The following is a 14755-nucleotide window of genomic DNA, read 5'->3' as shown; positions in this document are numbered from 1 at the left end:
ATAAGGCTAGCAATGAACACTAAAAAAATGCATAACTGACCCTCAGGCAGGCCTGTATGCACATGTATTCTACATAACTTATTCTATCATTTTGGATTCATGACTGACAAAAAAAAATAGCTAAGTCTAGTCTTATAAATTACCTGACATTTATATAGTACTTTCATATTACTCCAACCCAATAATACAATGTTTTGAGGCAGGTTGTTCACATACATGATCACACTGAACTCTGAACTCACACACGAAAAAGCCACAGTTCTGCAAATCTGATCTCACAGCCCCTGAGGGTCAGAACTAGTAGTTAGGCTGAGGCTCGACTCTAAAGCTTGTGGGTTTTTTTTTAATGTACTCATCGAATACATAAATAAATTTAATGTACTTAAAATCCTCTTTTCAGGGACCATCCCCACCCCTGTTCTTTAACCATGTCTTAAAATTGAGAACTCATTTTCTCCCAGATTGGAAGAATGAATTCATCTTTCCTAAGACTGTAGCCACATCTCAGTTGTCTGGTGGTCATGGAGGTGGTGACGGTTGAAGATATCAGAGAATGGGTGCATTTATTCAAGGGCTTGGAAGCCAATCAGTCAAAAACATATTTATTGTTTACTCTATGCCAGGTAAACTTCTAACTCTGGGGGAAGATGGTGAATTAGAGACCTGCTGCCAAGAGGTTTCCACTCTAATGCATGACACATGGAGAATGATTTTTTTTATTTTAAAGATTTTTAAAATTTATTTATTCGAGAAAGAGAGCGTGAGCAGGAGCATGTGAGCTGGGGGAGGGGCAGAGAGAGAGAGAGAGATCCTCAAGCAGACTCCGCACCAAGCATGGAACCCAATGTGGGGCTTGATCCCAGGACTCTGAGATCATGACTTCAGTTGAAACCAAGAGTTGGCTGCTTAACCTGTGCTACCCAGGCTCCCAGGAGAATGATTACATACACTAACATCATGTACATTTGAGCGCAAGGAGATAAAACTGGGTCATGCAGGAAGTGATGGAAGGGCAGGCCTGCTGCACCAAAGTGAAATGAAGAGGGAGTGCTGCTGTTTAAGCATCAAGCAGAATGATGAAAACACAGCTGGGAGAAGTGCAAGGGTGTTCCAAAGCTTCAGAAAACAGAACAGGTCTTGTGTTTAAGAAAGAGAAAGAAGACCACAATGCCTGAAGGGGACAAAAGGAGGAAAAGAAGTTGGAGAGGTAAGTGGAGGCCAAATCACATAGAGTTTCCCAAGCCAGACTAGCAGTTCAGATTTCATTCTAAATGTTAAAAAAAAAAAAAAAAAAAAAAAAAGCCATTTGATGATGATCGGCTGAAGCATGCTGATTTTATTTTATTTTATTATTATTTTTTTAGCATGCTGATTTTAAATCTTAGCTTTGATATTTATTAATTATGGGATCTTAGCAAGTTATCTAATCTTTGAGCCATAACATCCTCATCTACAACATAGGGAGGATAAAATCTCCTCATATGGTGGCTGTGCAGATCTTAGGAAAATTAGAGAAATGTGATTTGGTTGCAGGTAGCACAGAAAGCTATGATCACGAGCACTGTACACAGAGATAAATTCCCCTCTCCTTCAAGCTCGCAGATTCCAAATAAAGGACACAGAAACAGAAGGAAAACAGAAAAGCAAATGATCTTGCACAGTGAAAAGAGGCAAAACATAAACATGAACCCACTTAGATCTGTCAGTATTTTGCTTTGGCTCTAAGAACTCTACTATAAAAAAAAACCCAAACCAAACAAACAACAACAACAAAAAAACAGAGCTCTACCATCTAGCCCAGGGGTCAGCAAACCAGAGCTAGTAGGCCAATTCTGTGCCAACCCCTCCCCAACCCCTCCAACCCTAGGCTCATTTAGTATAATCTGGGAACTAGTGATGGTTTGCACATTTTTAAATGTTTTTTTAAAATCCAAAGAAGAATGTTTTGTGGCACGTGAATATTATATGAAATTAAAATTTCATAAATAAACCTCTACTAGCACACAATCCAGTCTGTTACATACGTATGTCTGTGACTGCTTTAGACGATAATAATTAGCAGAGTTGAATAATCGTGACAGAGAACATACGGCTTGCAAAGACCAAAAAACTTACTATTTGGCCCTTTACAGATCTAACCTACCTGTAATTAGTCACCCTAAAGGAAAAATATAAAACAGTTCATTCTCTGATCATTCATACTTAAATAAGACATGGGTTCTATGTTTCAGAAGGAAGAAAGGCTTGCCTGATATCATTTCCATGCCAAATTTTCAAAATTAACAACTGGTAGTGACATTTATATGGAAGTAATGCTTACCTTCACTAATGCTTCCCCATCCAGTCACAGCACAGATCTCAGAGGAAAAGAGCAGCTCCATGCTTTGTGGGAGACACACTGGCCTCACAGCGGAGTTGAACCCCCGAGGAGAACTCAGTTGTATCAGGGCGATGTCAGAGGCACAGCTCTGCCTATCAAAGTCTTCATGTACCATGATGTGTTTTGCCCTTCTCACCTGGATCAGTGGCGAGCAAGTGAATTAAAAGCTAAAGCCAATGAGTCAAACTACTTCCTTGCATAATAGTCCAAAATAAACCTTAAGTCTCTACATTTCCATATGTTGGCAATGAAGGGGACTCCGTGCTGAATTTAAAAGGGCCGAATTTAAAACAATCTCTGTTTATAATTTGCAGGAGGCCATGATCCACGTCCTGAGGACTGACAGTTCTGGAGAAACCAGGCTATGTGGACCTGGGTATACAGACCTGAACTTGTACTTCCTGACCTACCGCACTTAATTATCTGATTAAACTCTGATCTCAGACTGAATCTTTAAATGTTGGTATAAATAGTAAGTATAAAGGGACATTAGGAGATGAAATACTAATTATATAATTTAGCTAAAGGTATTCCCCAGCATGTGATGACACTTAGAATACAAGCAGAATTGTCCTTAAAAACATTTCTCACCTGCTCAGTTGGTTCCTTCAGGGTTCTATCATGGTCCCCAGCAACAATGGTCCAGAAGAGTGGATTATTTTTCCTGGAGAAAGAACAATGACAAAAGTTTGACATGAAGAGACATTTTTCACCATTTGATCTAACCCCATGTGGCTCTACCAACATGCACTAAGTTTAGTTCAGCCAGATGTCCCAAACACTCCCCTGTCTGGTGCCTTTGTGTGATCTCCTTGCTGGGAAGGTACACCACATATCCTAATCTATCTAAAGAGTTCCTAATTATGTATTGCCCCCTTCTTTTGGCCAAAAGATCCTTCTTTTGGATCCCCTACCAAATATCACCAAAGACTAGTTTTAAGTTAAGAAGACACTGAAGGGGGCACTTGGTGGGATGAGCACTGGGTGTTATGCTATATGTTGGCAAATTGAACTCCATTAAAAAATTTTTTAAAAAAGAAGGAAAAAAGAAAAAGTACAGTTTAATTTCACAGTAATGTTAAGAATACATGAAAAAAAAGGGGTGCCTGGGTGGCTCAGTCAACTAGTAGCTGACTTCAGCTCAGGTCATGATCTCAAGGTCTTGGGATCGAGCCCCACATCAGGGTCCCAGCTCAGTAGAGAGACTGCTTATCTCTCTCCCTCTGCCCCTACCCATGCTCATGCTTACTCTCTCTCTCAAATAAATAAATAAAATCTTTTTTTTTTATAAAGAATACATGAAAAAAACCCTACATTCATAATGAAGTAGCTTCTGGCCTATGTTTTACAGTTAAAAGTATCCAAACATTGTCTTATGGAATACATCTCAAATTGTATCATCTTTTATCAAATCACCAGAATCAATGGAACAGAGGTTTAAAAAGAGTGTCAGCTCACAAAATAGGTAAGACTCACCTATGGTGATACTTCTGAATATATGAGACATAAGGGACTGCTGGGTGTTGGCACTATTTTGTTTTGTGATGTGGGCACTAGTTCTTTGGGTGTTCCCTGTGTGCATCCTCTAACTATATATCTAAAATCTGCACACACTCAGGGATCCCTGGGTGGCTCAGAGGTTTAGCGCTTGCCTTCAGCCCAGGGTGTGATCCTGGAGTCCCAGGATTGAGTCCCATATCAGGCTCCCTACATGGAGCCTGCTTCTCCTTCTGCTTCTGTCTCTGCCTCTCTCTCTCTCTCTCTCTCTCTCTGTGTCTCTCATGAATAAATAAATAAAATCTTTTTTAAAAATTTGCACACTCTTGACATATTTCAAAAGGATGTTAAAAAAAAAGCCTGAAATCAACATCCATTGATGTGCCACATCAAGATTTCCAGCTGAAGCAATATCTAAGGAGAGTCCCTCAACTGTCATAAATATTCTCTCACTTCAGCTTGGAGATTCCTTAACTTTTTCAAAACTGTTTCCTTAGGAAAAGTAAAGCTACTGAAATTATTTTTCAGTGCACTATATTCATAGGAGAAGTTTCTTAACACACATAGGCATCTTCTTTCTAGTCATAACCATGCTCATTTCAATTCTTTGCGTGAGGAGTCTGACTTATTCATGTGTTTCAATGTGCCTTTATTAAGGAAGCCTACTCAGGTAAAGTGCTTGGCAAGTACCTTGCAGATGGTAATGATTCCATAATGGTAGCCATTATTGCTGTTATTATCTGCTATGCACTCTAACAGAAGGATTAAACTTTATTTTCAAAGTCACCCTCTAAATTATTACTTGGTAGGAAGGAAACTTATTTCTTAAGGCCACTCTACTTCTCTGTGTAGAGGATGGTGTGCACAATAAGATGAAATAATAAAAATCACGGTATAGTTGATAATAGAGATCACAATTTCTAGTGAAGTCTTATGTAGACAGTCAGCAAATATCCTTTAATTTGGCAGAAAATACTGTGTAAAAAGCATGTGACAGAGCAACATACATGTGATGAGGCAACAAAGCCTGAGTTTTTTCAACAGTGGGATAATAGCTCAAAGTGGCAATTTATAGTTTTCCCCATCCTCTCTTGCCCCTTGTTCATAACCAAGTTCCATTCCTTGTATCCTTAGGGTCTTATCCCCCATCCAACAATGGGACATGTGCCACTTCTGCTTTGGGAGAAAAAAAGAATCACTGCTCAATTACAGACAAAAAAAGTGGCTGAAATTGAAAAAAATTAGGTTTGGGATAGAAAGATTCTAATGTATAATTGCAAAGTGAATTTAGTCCCCCGAAGTAAGTTAAAAATCCCAAATGAGCACAGAGATCTGTGTGGACTCAGCAAAAGAAGAACACCAATTTTCCCTAAGTGTGGAACATTACCTGGGAACTTATTGCAAACACGAATCCTCAGGCCCCAGATAAGACTTACAGATTCAGAACCCTTCCAGGTGATTCTGGCATATGTTACGTTTGAAAACTAGTATTAAGGGCAGCCAGTTCCAGGCAAGCCATGGAAGGTGGCACAGTGTTGAACACCATCAGCGTGCTACCCAACCATGTCAGCTAGCCTGGCATCTGGGGACCTTCAGCAAAAAGAGGTCTCTCTCTGCTCCCAGACTTGGCATATCTCCCCAGCTGGCATATGCCACTTGTCAAACTTCCCTTCTCAATGGCTTTGGCTATGTAGAAGCCCCTTTCAAAGGGGGATGGAACCCTGGACGTCTACTAGGTCAACGAAGAAGAGGCCAAGAGAAACAAGTCCATGGAGGAATCAGCTGCTGAGTTCCCACAAAGGCAGGGCATGAGTGGCACACTGCTTTTGTTACTCCAGCCTATCAAACACATCTGGCATAAAGAGTCATACACTACAAGGAAGAGTTCCAAAAAAAACCATTTTTCTAGTGAAAGAAGTTAGGCAACCACGAAAAGTAAAGAGAAAATGAGGCACACAGATATTTTCTGTATTGCTATAAATAGAAAGCATTATGTTTTGTGCAAAAAATCATGAAATAATATATATGGTATATACAAATACTATAAAATATATGTCTGTGTGCCTAAATGTTAGTGGAAAATCAGTAATTAAAACATTCTTTAAAAAAAAAAAAACATTCTTAATACTCATCACTTCTAAAGAGGAAGGCTGGATTCACGAAATGGAAAGCGTAGTTTAGATTCTTGATAACTTTATTTAACTGCCTTTTCCCATAAGTAATAAGATTATAAAAGTCTTTTTAAAAAATCAAGAAATCACTGATGAAATTTCAAGCAAATTCCTTTTGTGGTCAACTTAAATGGTTCACAAACATTTACAGCTGATTGTGTTTATTAATCTTAACTGACTCATCAAGTTGAATATCCACCTTATGAAGAATGGTTTTGCTATGGTCTGAATCTTTTTTTTTTTTTAAGATTTTATTAATGTATTCATGAGACACAAAGAGAGAGGCAGAGACACAGGCAGAGGGGGAATCAGGCTCCATGCAGCAACCCGATGTGGGACTTGATCCCAGAATTCCAGGATCATGCCCTGAGCCGAAGGCAGATACTCAACCACTGAGCCACCCAGGTATTCCACCCGCCTTTTTTTTTTTTTTTTTTTTTACTTCATGAGAGACAGAGAGAGAGGCAGAGACATAGGCAGAGGGAGAAGCAGGCTCCCTGTGGGAAGTTGATCAGGACTCGATCCCAGGACCTGGGATCACGACCTGAGCTCAACCACTGAGCCACCCAGGTGCCCCACTATGATCTATATCCAGCCACAGGGTCTTGAATCACATAAATTCAAGAATAGACTATGCTATTTGACAAGGGAATCTGCCAAAACTTCCGTGCTTCAAGCTTCAATACTAATATTTGTCTTCTCCAACACATTAATTTTTACTAATTAATCAGCTATGGTCGAGGCTTCTTTTCCATGGTACATAAACATGAATTCTGATAGAATCACTATAAAATTGGCATCTCCAAGGGAGGAAGGCCTAGAATAAATGATGTGGTATTTGAGTTAGAAACATTCACATAAAGTCACGTTTAACTTAATGTAGGTACAGAAAGAAAGCTTTGTTTATAAAATGGGCTTGTGTGCATGGCTATATTTTCTAGCTCTGTCCACTGAGAGAACCTAGCATGATAAAACCCTAGTAGCAACTGGTACACCTGCCACTTAGATCTTAATTTCTTATACCATTCTCCCATAAAATAAACCAGGGCTCACTGGAGAAATGACTGATTCCAGGTCTGATCAGGGAATGTGTAAGATCAACCTGGAGCATTTCATAGTGTCACAAATGGGCACACATGAAAGATAAGAGGCCACCCTGAAAAAGCGGACACTGGCCAAAGCTGGAAGAATCTAAGCAAAAGAACTTTAGTATTTTATGTAGTGTTATGCAGTGTTTTAAAATAAATACCCCTGAGTCCATACTGATTTAAACAAATTATTTAGCAAATAAATAGAGAAGAAGAGCCGTATCTCCCATACAGAAAAATTTCCAACTATTTATGTAGATACTCTCCACTCAAGGAGGTGGACCTTAATACCCAATGTCTCAAGTGCCATCTACCCTAAGTGACTTGCTTCCAAAGAGTAAGTGTGGGAAGGAGGAAAGTATGACTTTAGGATGGAGACACTTGTCAAATACTACTACAGCTGGTGCTCAAAGTTAATACCATCAGTGATAAATCATGCTGATAATGTATACTTGTGGGATGATACACTGAGAATGGCATATTACCCCTGTGGCTTTCCTCCTCCACCCTAATCCCAGTAAAACCATGAGGAAATATCAGACAAACTTCAACTGAGGAACCTTCTACAAAATAACAGATGAGTACTCCTCAAAACTGGTTAGATCATCAAGGAAAGTCTATGATACTTAGAGCCAAGAGGAGCCTTCCATGGCATGCTAAGTGTAACCTGGTATCCTGAGTGGCAGAGGGAACAATGATCACAAACACCCTGGGACAGGAGCAAGTGGAGTGTGTGTTTGAGCAAGGGGGCTGACCCACTGTGAGCAAGCAGGGCAGTGGTCAAGTTGGAGTCAGATAGACAGGAAGTGGTTCTTGGTCATGACTGTACATTGGAATCATCTGAGGAGTTAAAAAAAAAAAATCAGCATCCAGAACTCACCAACAGGTGACTGATTTAGGTAGTCTGGACTGCACATGAATGAATTACAGTTACACATAGTCATATGGTTTATCTATATATCATGAGGGTGAGAGCACGTCACAGAAAAAATTATAACTACAATTTTTTATGTTATCAAAATCAAGAAAAATCAAACAATATACAAGTTTTAGGGATTCACAGATAATTAAAATAAAGAAAGGAAAGATATCATAAATACAAAATCTAGCCTAGATACAATGTCTACCTTATGGCAAGGACATTGAAGGGTCTTAAGAAGCGTAAAGACCCTTCCCTAAACTGAATGGCAGGGATATACACACACATTTAATATTCTTTAGACCACATATATATTTTGTGCATTTTCATATCATGGCATAATTCATAAATTGAAAACATTTCAAAATATTCAAACATAATTTGAGACATCTTTAGTGAACTAAAAATTTTAGTTCACTAGTGACTAAAGGTGGTAGATTATCCTATTGTGCTCTCCACAGTTTTCAACCATTTTTTAAGAAAGACAACACGAAATCCAGAGGAAGTTGCACTGCATCTGGAATTACTGACAAACAGAACGATCAATTTTTAGCTTAAAGATGAAATTAAAGGACAATTTCACATGTAGGAAATACTATATGTGGAAGAAGAAACAGATTCACTTCTTGTTTTCTGGAACTCCAGTAAACTTAGAACAATAGATTTCTGCTACAGAGAAGCAGACTTGTTTGTTTAGAGATTTTATTTATTTATTCATGAGATACACAGAGAGAGAGAGGCAGAGGGAGAACCAGGCTCCCCTTGGGGAGCCCGATGTGAGACTCAATCCCGAGATTCCAGGACCACACCTTGAGCCAAAGGCAGACACTCAACTGCTGAGCCACCCAGGCATCCCCAGAGAAGCAGACTTGAGCTCAATAAAATAATCAGAGATTGCCATAAATGGGATGAGCAATTTCAAGGTTTGATGAACATTTCGCACACTGACATTGTTTAAATAGAGGTTAGATTGCTATGTAGAAAATTACTGAAATATTCTTCCTTTGGAATTAGTCTGGATGACTTCACTAGTTAGACAATTATATACTTATGTCCTAGGCACAGTCTATAAATATAAGTGCTAAACACTTTATTAAAACATCATCCATTTTACTCACGATTGCACACAGTGGGCTGCTGTCAGAATCCAAGTGGGACTGAGGATGGCCCCTCTACACTGGTGACTACCTAGGAACCTCACACCCACTTGCCATGGCCAGCAGTGGGGACAGGCTTCTTCCCCATTTATAATTCTTCCGGAAAGCCACTGGAAACTAACTGGAGGGATGCCACAGATGCCTATAGCAAAGAAGATAAAATTAATGACCGATCCATCTGAAATTATAAAGAACACATGTATTCGATGGGATGACCACTGGGTGTTATACTACATGTTGACAAATTGAATTTAAATTTTTAAAAATGTTAAAAAAAAAAAAAAAAGAAGAAGAAGAACACATGCCTCCCCCAATGGCTTGCAATAGCCAACAGTAGTAATTCAAAAATACCAGATGAGCTTTATAAAGATATCAACTCCCAAGACCCCACTTCTGAGGAATCTGTTTTTAAAAGCTTGCCCAGGAGTGTCTGGGTGGCCCAGTGGTTGAGCATCTGCCTTTGGCTCAGGTCATGATCCCGGGTCCTGAGATCAAGTCCCGCATAGGGCTCCCTGTGGGGAGCCTGCCTGTGTCTCTGTCTGTGTCTCTGCCTCTCTCCGTGTGTCTCTCAGGAATAAATAAATAAAACCTTGGGGGAAAAAATAAGCTTGCATAGATGACGCAATTGTTTAGCTGAAGCACTTTTTTTTTTCAAGATTTTATTTATTTATTTCTGAGAGACACACGGAGAGAGGCAGAGACACAGGCAGAGGGGAAGCAGACTCCCCACAGGGAGCCTGATAAGAGACTTGATCCCAGGACCCGGGACCATGACCTGAGCCAAAGGCAGATGCTCAGCCACTGAGCCACCCAGGTGCCCCAGCAATTGAGTTTTTAATTATTGGTCTATAGAATAATACTTATCCATTTAATAAATATTTTAGTGCCTGATATTGCCACACACTGTTCTAGATATCGGTGATTATCAGTGAACAGAACAGACAAAAATCTTGGCCCTCATGGAACTTATATTCTAGTAGGAAATTTTTGCTAGTTAACAGAGCATGCAAGGTTCTTCATTATATATCTTTGTTTCCTCTCTCTTATGGTATGAAACCATTTACCATCTTCAAACATGCCAAATGCACTCAGACATCCTAATGCCTTTCTCTTGTGTGTATTATCACTGGACTTAGCTCACTGTTCTTTTCTCCATGGAGACTGGCTTCCCCATAAGAGGCAGACATTTTCTCCTATTAAAACTCCCTGTACCACTTTCTACTACAGCCCATCAGCTAGACCATATTCAATACATGGATATAGAACAATGAAAGATCATAGTTTTGACCAGATACTTCAGATTACAAGTTAAAATTTGTGTGCTAAAGTGAAACAAAACAAAAACTTTTGTTTTCTCTTTTTGCTTGAAAATGTGTAATCATATTAAATATGGAGTCTAGGAAGATATTTTAAATATTAAGTTTCACAGGTATAGATGACGACAAAGGATTGCTCTCTGTACCCCTTTCTTCCAATCATAAAGTTTATTTCTTCTTCCCTCTATTTTGTGATTCTATACACAAACCCAAACAAGATTCTGGAAGTTTCATGGATCTAAATATAAAATTCATTCTTCTTCACTGTGGAGTTATATCAATGTAAAATGAGGCTTTTCAAGAAAGAAAGATTAAACAGATTGTAACTACATGACCATCAACTCACCATATGGAATAGCTCTTACAGGATTGATTTTGGGAAGTGATATTGATCCAACTTGCTTTAGAAAGTTTATAGAGGAAACATTTTGTTTTCAACTGAAAATATTTAAAGTAGTCTACACCCGCTGACCTTACTTGGTTACCCTGGTCAATCATAAAACCACTCTAATGTCAATTTCACTAATACTATCTTTCCAATGCTAAATGCCAAGTTCCATAGATGTGATTTATTATATATTTTTCAATATTCCTCATGTATCTGACTCTTAAGGATTTTTTCCTTCCTTGGCTTCATGAAATCACTCTGTTGATCTTCCTGATACATCATCTATGGCCATCTCTTCTCAATTTCAGTCTTTTTTCTAAGATCCTATCCTTCAGCCTGAAAGATATTCTACAAGATGCTGTTTATAAACTTATTACTATTCATTTGTATATATAGGGCTTCCACATTTCTCTCTTTAAGTCTCTTTTCTGAATTCTAGAACTAAGATTGCTAGATCTCTACATCTCCCACAAGCTCCCACAAGCTCATAAAACCCCACTTGTCTCAAATGGAGCCAAATGATTTCAACAATGAAGATGGTCTTGTCATGCTTCTTGGTATCATTTAGTGGCTCTACCATCCATTTTCCACTCACACAAGCATCCAAAAATCATGTTGGAATTTTTCTCCTTCATATATTACCTTTGCCAGAATATATCTGATTAGGGAATAGATCTAAAATAAATTCTCACAATGACTTCTTTACTACACTCCCTGCATGGAAATTTACCCCTAATCTCTATATTCCACATTACTACCAAGGTTTGAATCATGGCTCCACCTCTTAGCAGCCTTGCATCTTTGAGAAATGCTACTCAATCTCTCGTCCCTTATCTGTGAAAAGGAGAGCAATATATAAACCTCTTACATTTGTAAGGAGGAATAAATGTCATAATGCATGAGAAATGTATAGCTGATACCTGGTACAGAGCAAGTAATCGATAAATATTAGCTAGCTATCCTAGCACTCTGGTACAGAAAATTGAATGCCCTGAATCCATCATGATCTAATAGTTGCCTTTTTCATTCCCTCCAAAACTTGAACAATGTTGAATTATTTTCAGCTTTTTGTACATCAACCATTCTCTTCCACAGTAGGGTCTTTGCAGGTGATATTCCTTTTGTCTAAGTAAGGTTGCTTTGTTTTCTAGAATGACTAGAAAACTATTAGTCCTTCAAAACCCTGAAACATCCCAAAACAGTCAATCTCATTTCTGAATTACATTCTCTCATCTAAATTATCTACTTTCCATATAGGGTGTGTAGAGTCTTTTTTGATCATTTAGTGGATGTAGCTTCTTGGCATCACCTGAGGTTCTTGTGAAAGCACAGATTCCTGGGTCCCATCAGGGTGGGGTGAAGGAATCTGAATTTTTTTTTATTTTACCATCAAGGTGATTCAAGCACCCTAATTTCAGGTACACATGGCTAAGTGATCTTCTGTATAACTATTTCACAAGCAAAAATCACTACTGTGCAAGTGCTTATACACACATGAGAGCAAAAAGGTGAATCCAGCCTCGAAGCCCTGAAAGTTATTATCACCATCACTTTTAAAATGAATCACCCAGCATGTTACTAGGACTGAATATTGGAGTAGGGTTCAAGATTCCACAGAGTTTAGCCATGAAAGTTTTAGGGAAGTTTGATTTACAGTTATACGTTTTTAAAAAAATCAGAAAACAGAGGTAAAACACTATCTGTTTAATTTTTTTCCAACAATTCTAGTTTTCTTCAACTTTGGTTTGTAGGCACACTTTTCCATTTCATGTGGCAATTAAACTAGTTTCAAGATACTACGTATTGTAATTTTATCGCACACAAGAACACCCTACGATAGGAAAAAGACATCTGAGCTTTAGTATGCATAGAAACTTCAATGATTAATACACGCAATGAGAAGAGGCGAGTTAAAGAAAATCCCAAACTTGGTATTCCTCCTTCCAAAGAGAACAAGGCTATATTTTATGTGAATAAGGAACACCCGAAATCTGCTTCACCTAAAGCGTACCCAACACAGGTCCCATTCTGCTGGATGAGGGGATTATGCCTCCACTAACCTGCCTTGAATATCTAAACAAACATTCCCGGCCAACCTATATTCCTGGTCTTCAACCCACACTAACATTTAGCTAAGGGACAAATAGTGTGTATTAAGGAAATGACGACACAAGTGGAAGGGATGATTTTTTAGACTTAATAAATTGGTAGGTCAAAACTGAAAGTATATTTGAAGTTTTAGTTCCAAAAATTAACTTTTGGGGCCCCTGGGTGGCTCAGTGGCTGAGCATCTGCCTTTGGCTCAGGTCATGATCCCACAGTCCTGAGATTGAACCCCACATAGGACTCCCCATGGGGAGCCTGCTTCTCCCTCTGCCTATGTCTTTGCCTCTCTGTGCATCTCATGAATAAATAAATAAAATCTTTTTTAAAAACCCAAAAAACAAAAATTAACTTTTAAGATTTAAGCAGAAATTATAGCTTTGGTTTCTTCTTTTGGTTACTTTTCTTGGACATAAAAATATCAGCAATTGAAGAAATTAACACAGAAAGGTGTCAAAAAAAAAAAAAGTTACCTTAAATAACTGCCAAAAACGTACTCAGTGTTACTGTGGGAAAAGTTCATCCTCCAAATATTCTGAAACATTCTCCAAATTTTGCATGTTTCTGTTAAAAACCTTACTGGTGAATCCATTATTGGCTCATGGGTTAAAGCCAAGGTTTTCTGACACATAAGTTTCCAGAATAAGAAATCCTTATTCCCCTTTGACTTTGTGGCACCACAGGAGGCCAGTCTGTGTTGTAACTGCTCTCGTGCTTTTCAAATGGAATGTTACCCACCTAACTCAGGCTCCTTTTCTGGATCACCGTAAATCATAAATACAGTTTTGGCTAAATTCAGTAATAAAACCTTCACTTCCAACTGTACAAATTAGAAACATAACCAGAGAAGTAGTCAAGGAACAGAAGAGATAAACTTTAAAAGCTTCCCTCTGCACATGAACAGGCCCTTAGTTACCCCCTCGTATTCCACTGATAGAAGTGTAAGTAATTGCAGCCTCTTTGGAGAGCAATTTGGCAATGACCATGAGGTTTAAATGTACAAACCCTTTGACACAGAAAGTCCACCTCTGGGAATTACATACATCCACATGTGCCCCAAAACATTGACACAGGATTGTACTAGCACTGTCGGTATGGGCAAAGGCTGGAAATCCACTAAATGTTTGTTAATAGGGAATTGGCTTCAGAAATTATGGAATATCACAATATAATTTTTATGCAGTTGTTAAAACAAGCTCTGTGGACTCATTTGGAAAGATCTTTGGGATATTTTTAAATAGAAAATGCACTGTGAAGCCATATAAATATCTGCAAGTTCAAAAGGGCTCAGCATTTCTCTCTAGGGATACTCGAGATACTTACGAGTGTTTGCCACCAGGAGGCAGGATGGGAGTTAGAAAAGAAGAGAGCATACTTTTTTTTTTTTTTTTTAAGATTTTATTTATTTACTCATGAGAGACACACAGAGAGAAGCAGAGACACAGGCAGAGGCAGAAGCAGGCTCCCTGCGGGGAACCTGATGCAGGACTTAAACCCAGGACCTTTGGATCATGCCCTGAGCCAAAGGCAGACCCTCAACCACTGAGCCACCCAGGTGCCCAGGGTGGTGGTATGGGGTACTTTTCATTGCACTGTCTTAAACTGCTGAAATGTTTCCAACAACCCATGTAGATCCATATTTAGATTCACAAATATATGGCAAATAGAAGTTCCTGGTCATAGTGGCCGTTTCCTAGTCCAGATGGACTAACTCTGCCTAACCAACACAGCTAAGC

General features: G+C 38.8%; 1 protein-coding gene across 1 annotated transcript in view; it reads right to left on the bottom strand.

Moving 5' to 3' along the window:
* The window catches only part of OVCH1 (ovochymase 1), a 73116-nt gene that overhangs the window by 38835 nt on the left and 19526 nt on the right, over window positions 1–14755 (bottom strand). Inside the window, 10 exon segments of the mRNA XM_077871917.1 lie at window positions 2321–2516; window positions 2972–3044; window positions 9174–9354; window positions 10204–10226; window positions 10653–10680; window positions 12387–12483; window positions 12485–12543; window positions 13761–13789; window positions 13791–13839; window positions 13936–14047. Of these exon segments, the coding sequence (XP_077728043.1) occupies window positions 2321–2516; window positions 2972–3044; window positions 9174–9354; window positions 10204–10226; window positions 10653–10680; window positions 12387–12483; window positions 12485–12543; window positions 13761–13789; window positions 13791–13839; window positions 13936–14047 (847 nt within the window).

This window comes from Canis aureus, chromosome 25 (genome assembly GCF_053574225.1).
Source record: "Canis aureus isolate CA01 chromosome 25, VMU_Caureus_v.1.0, whole genome shotgun sequence".
In the NCBI taxonomy this organism is placed as follows: Eukaryota; Metazoa; Chordata; class Mammalia; order Carnivora; family Canidae; genus Canis; species Canis aureus.
The sequence above is the reverse complement of the archived record's forward strand: the minus strand, read 5'-3'. Positions and strand labels throughout refer to the sequence as shown.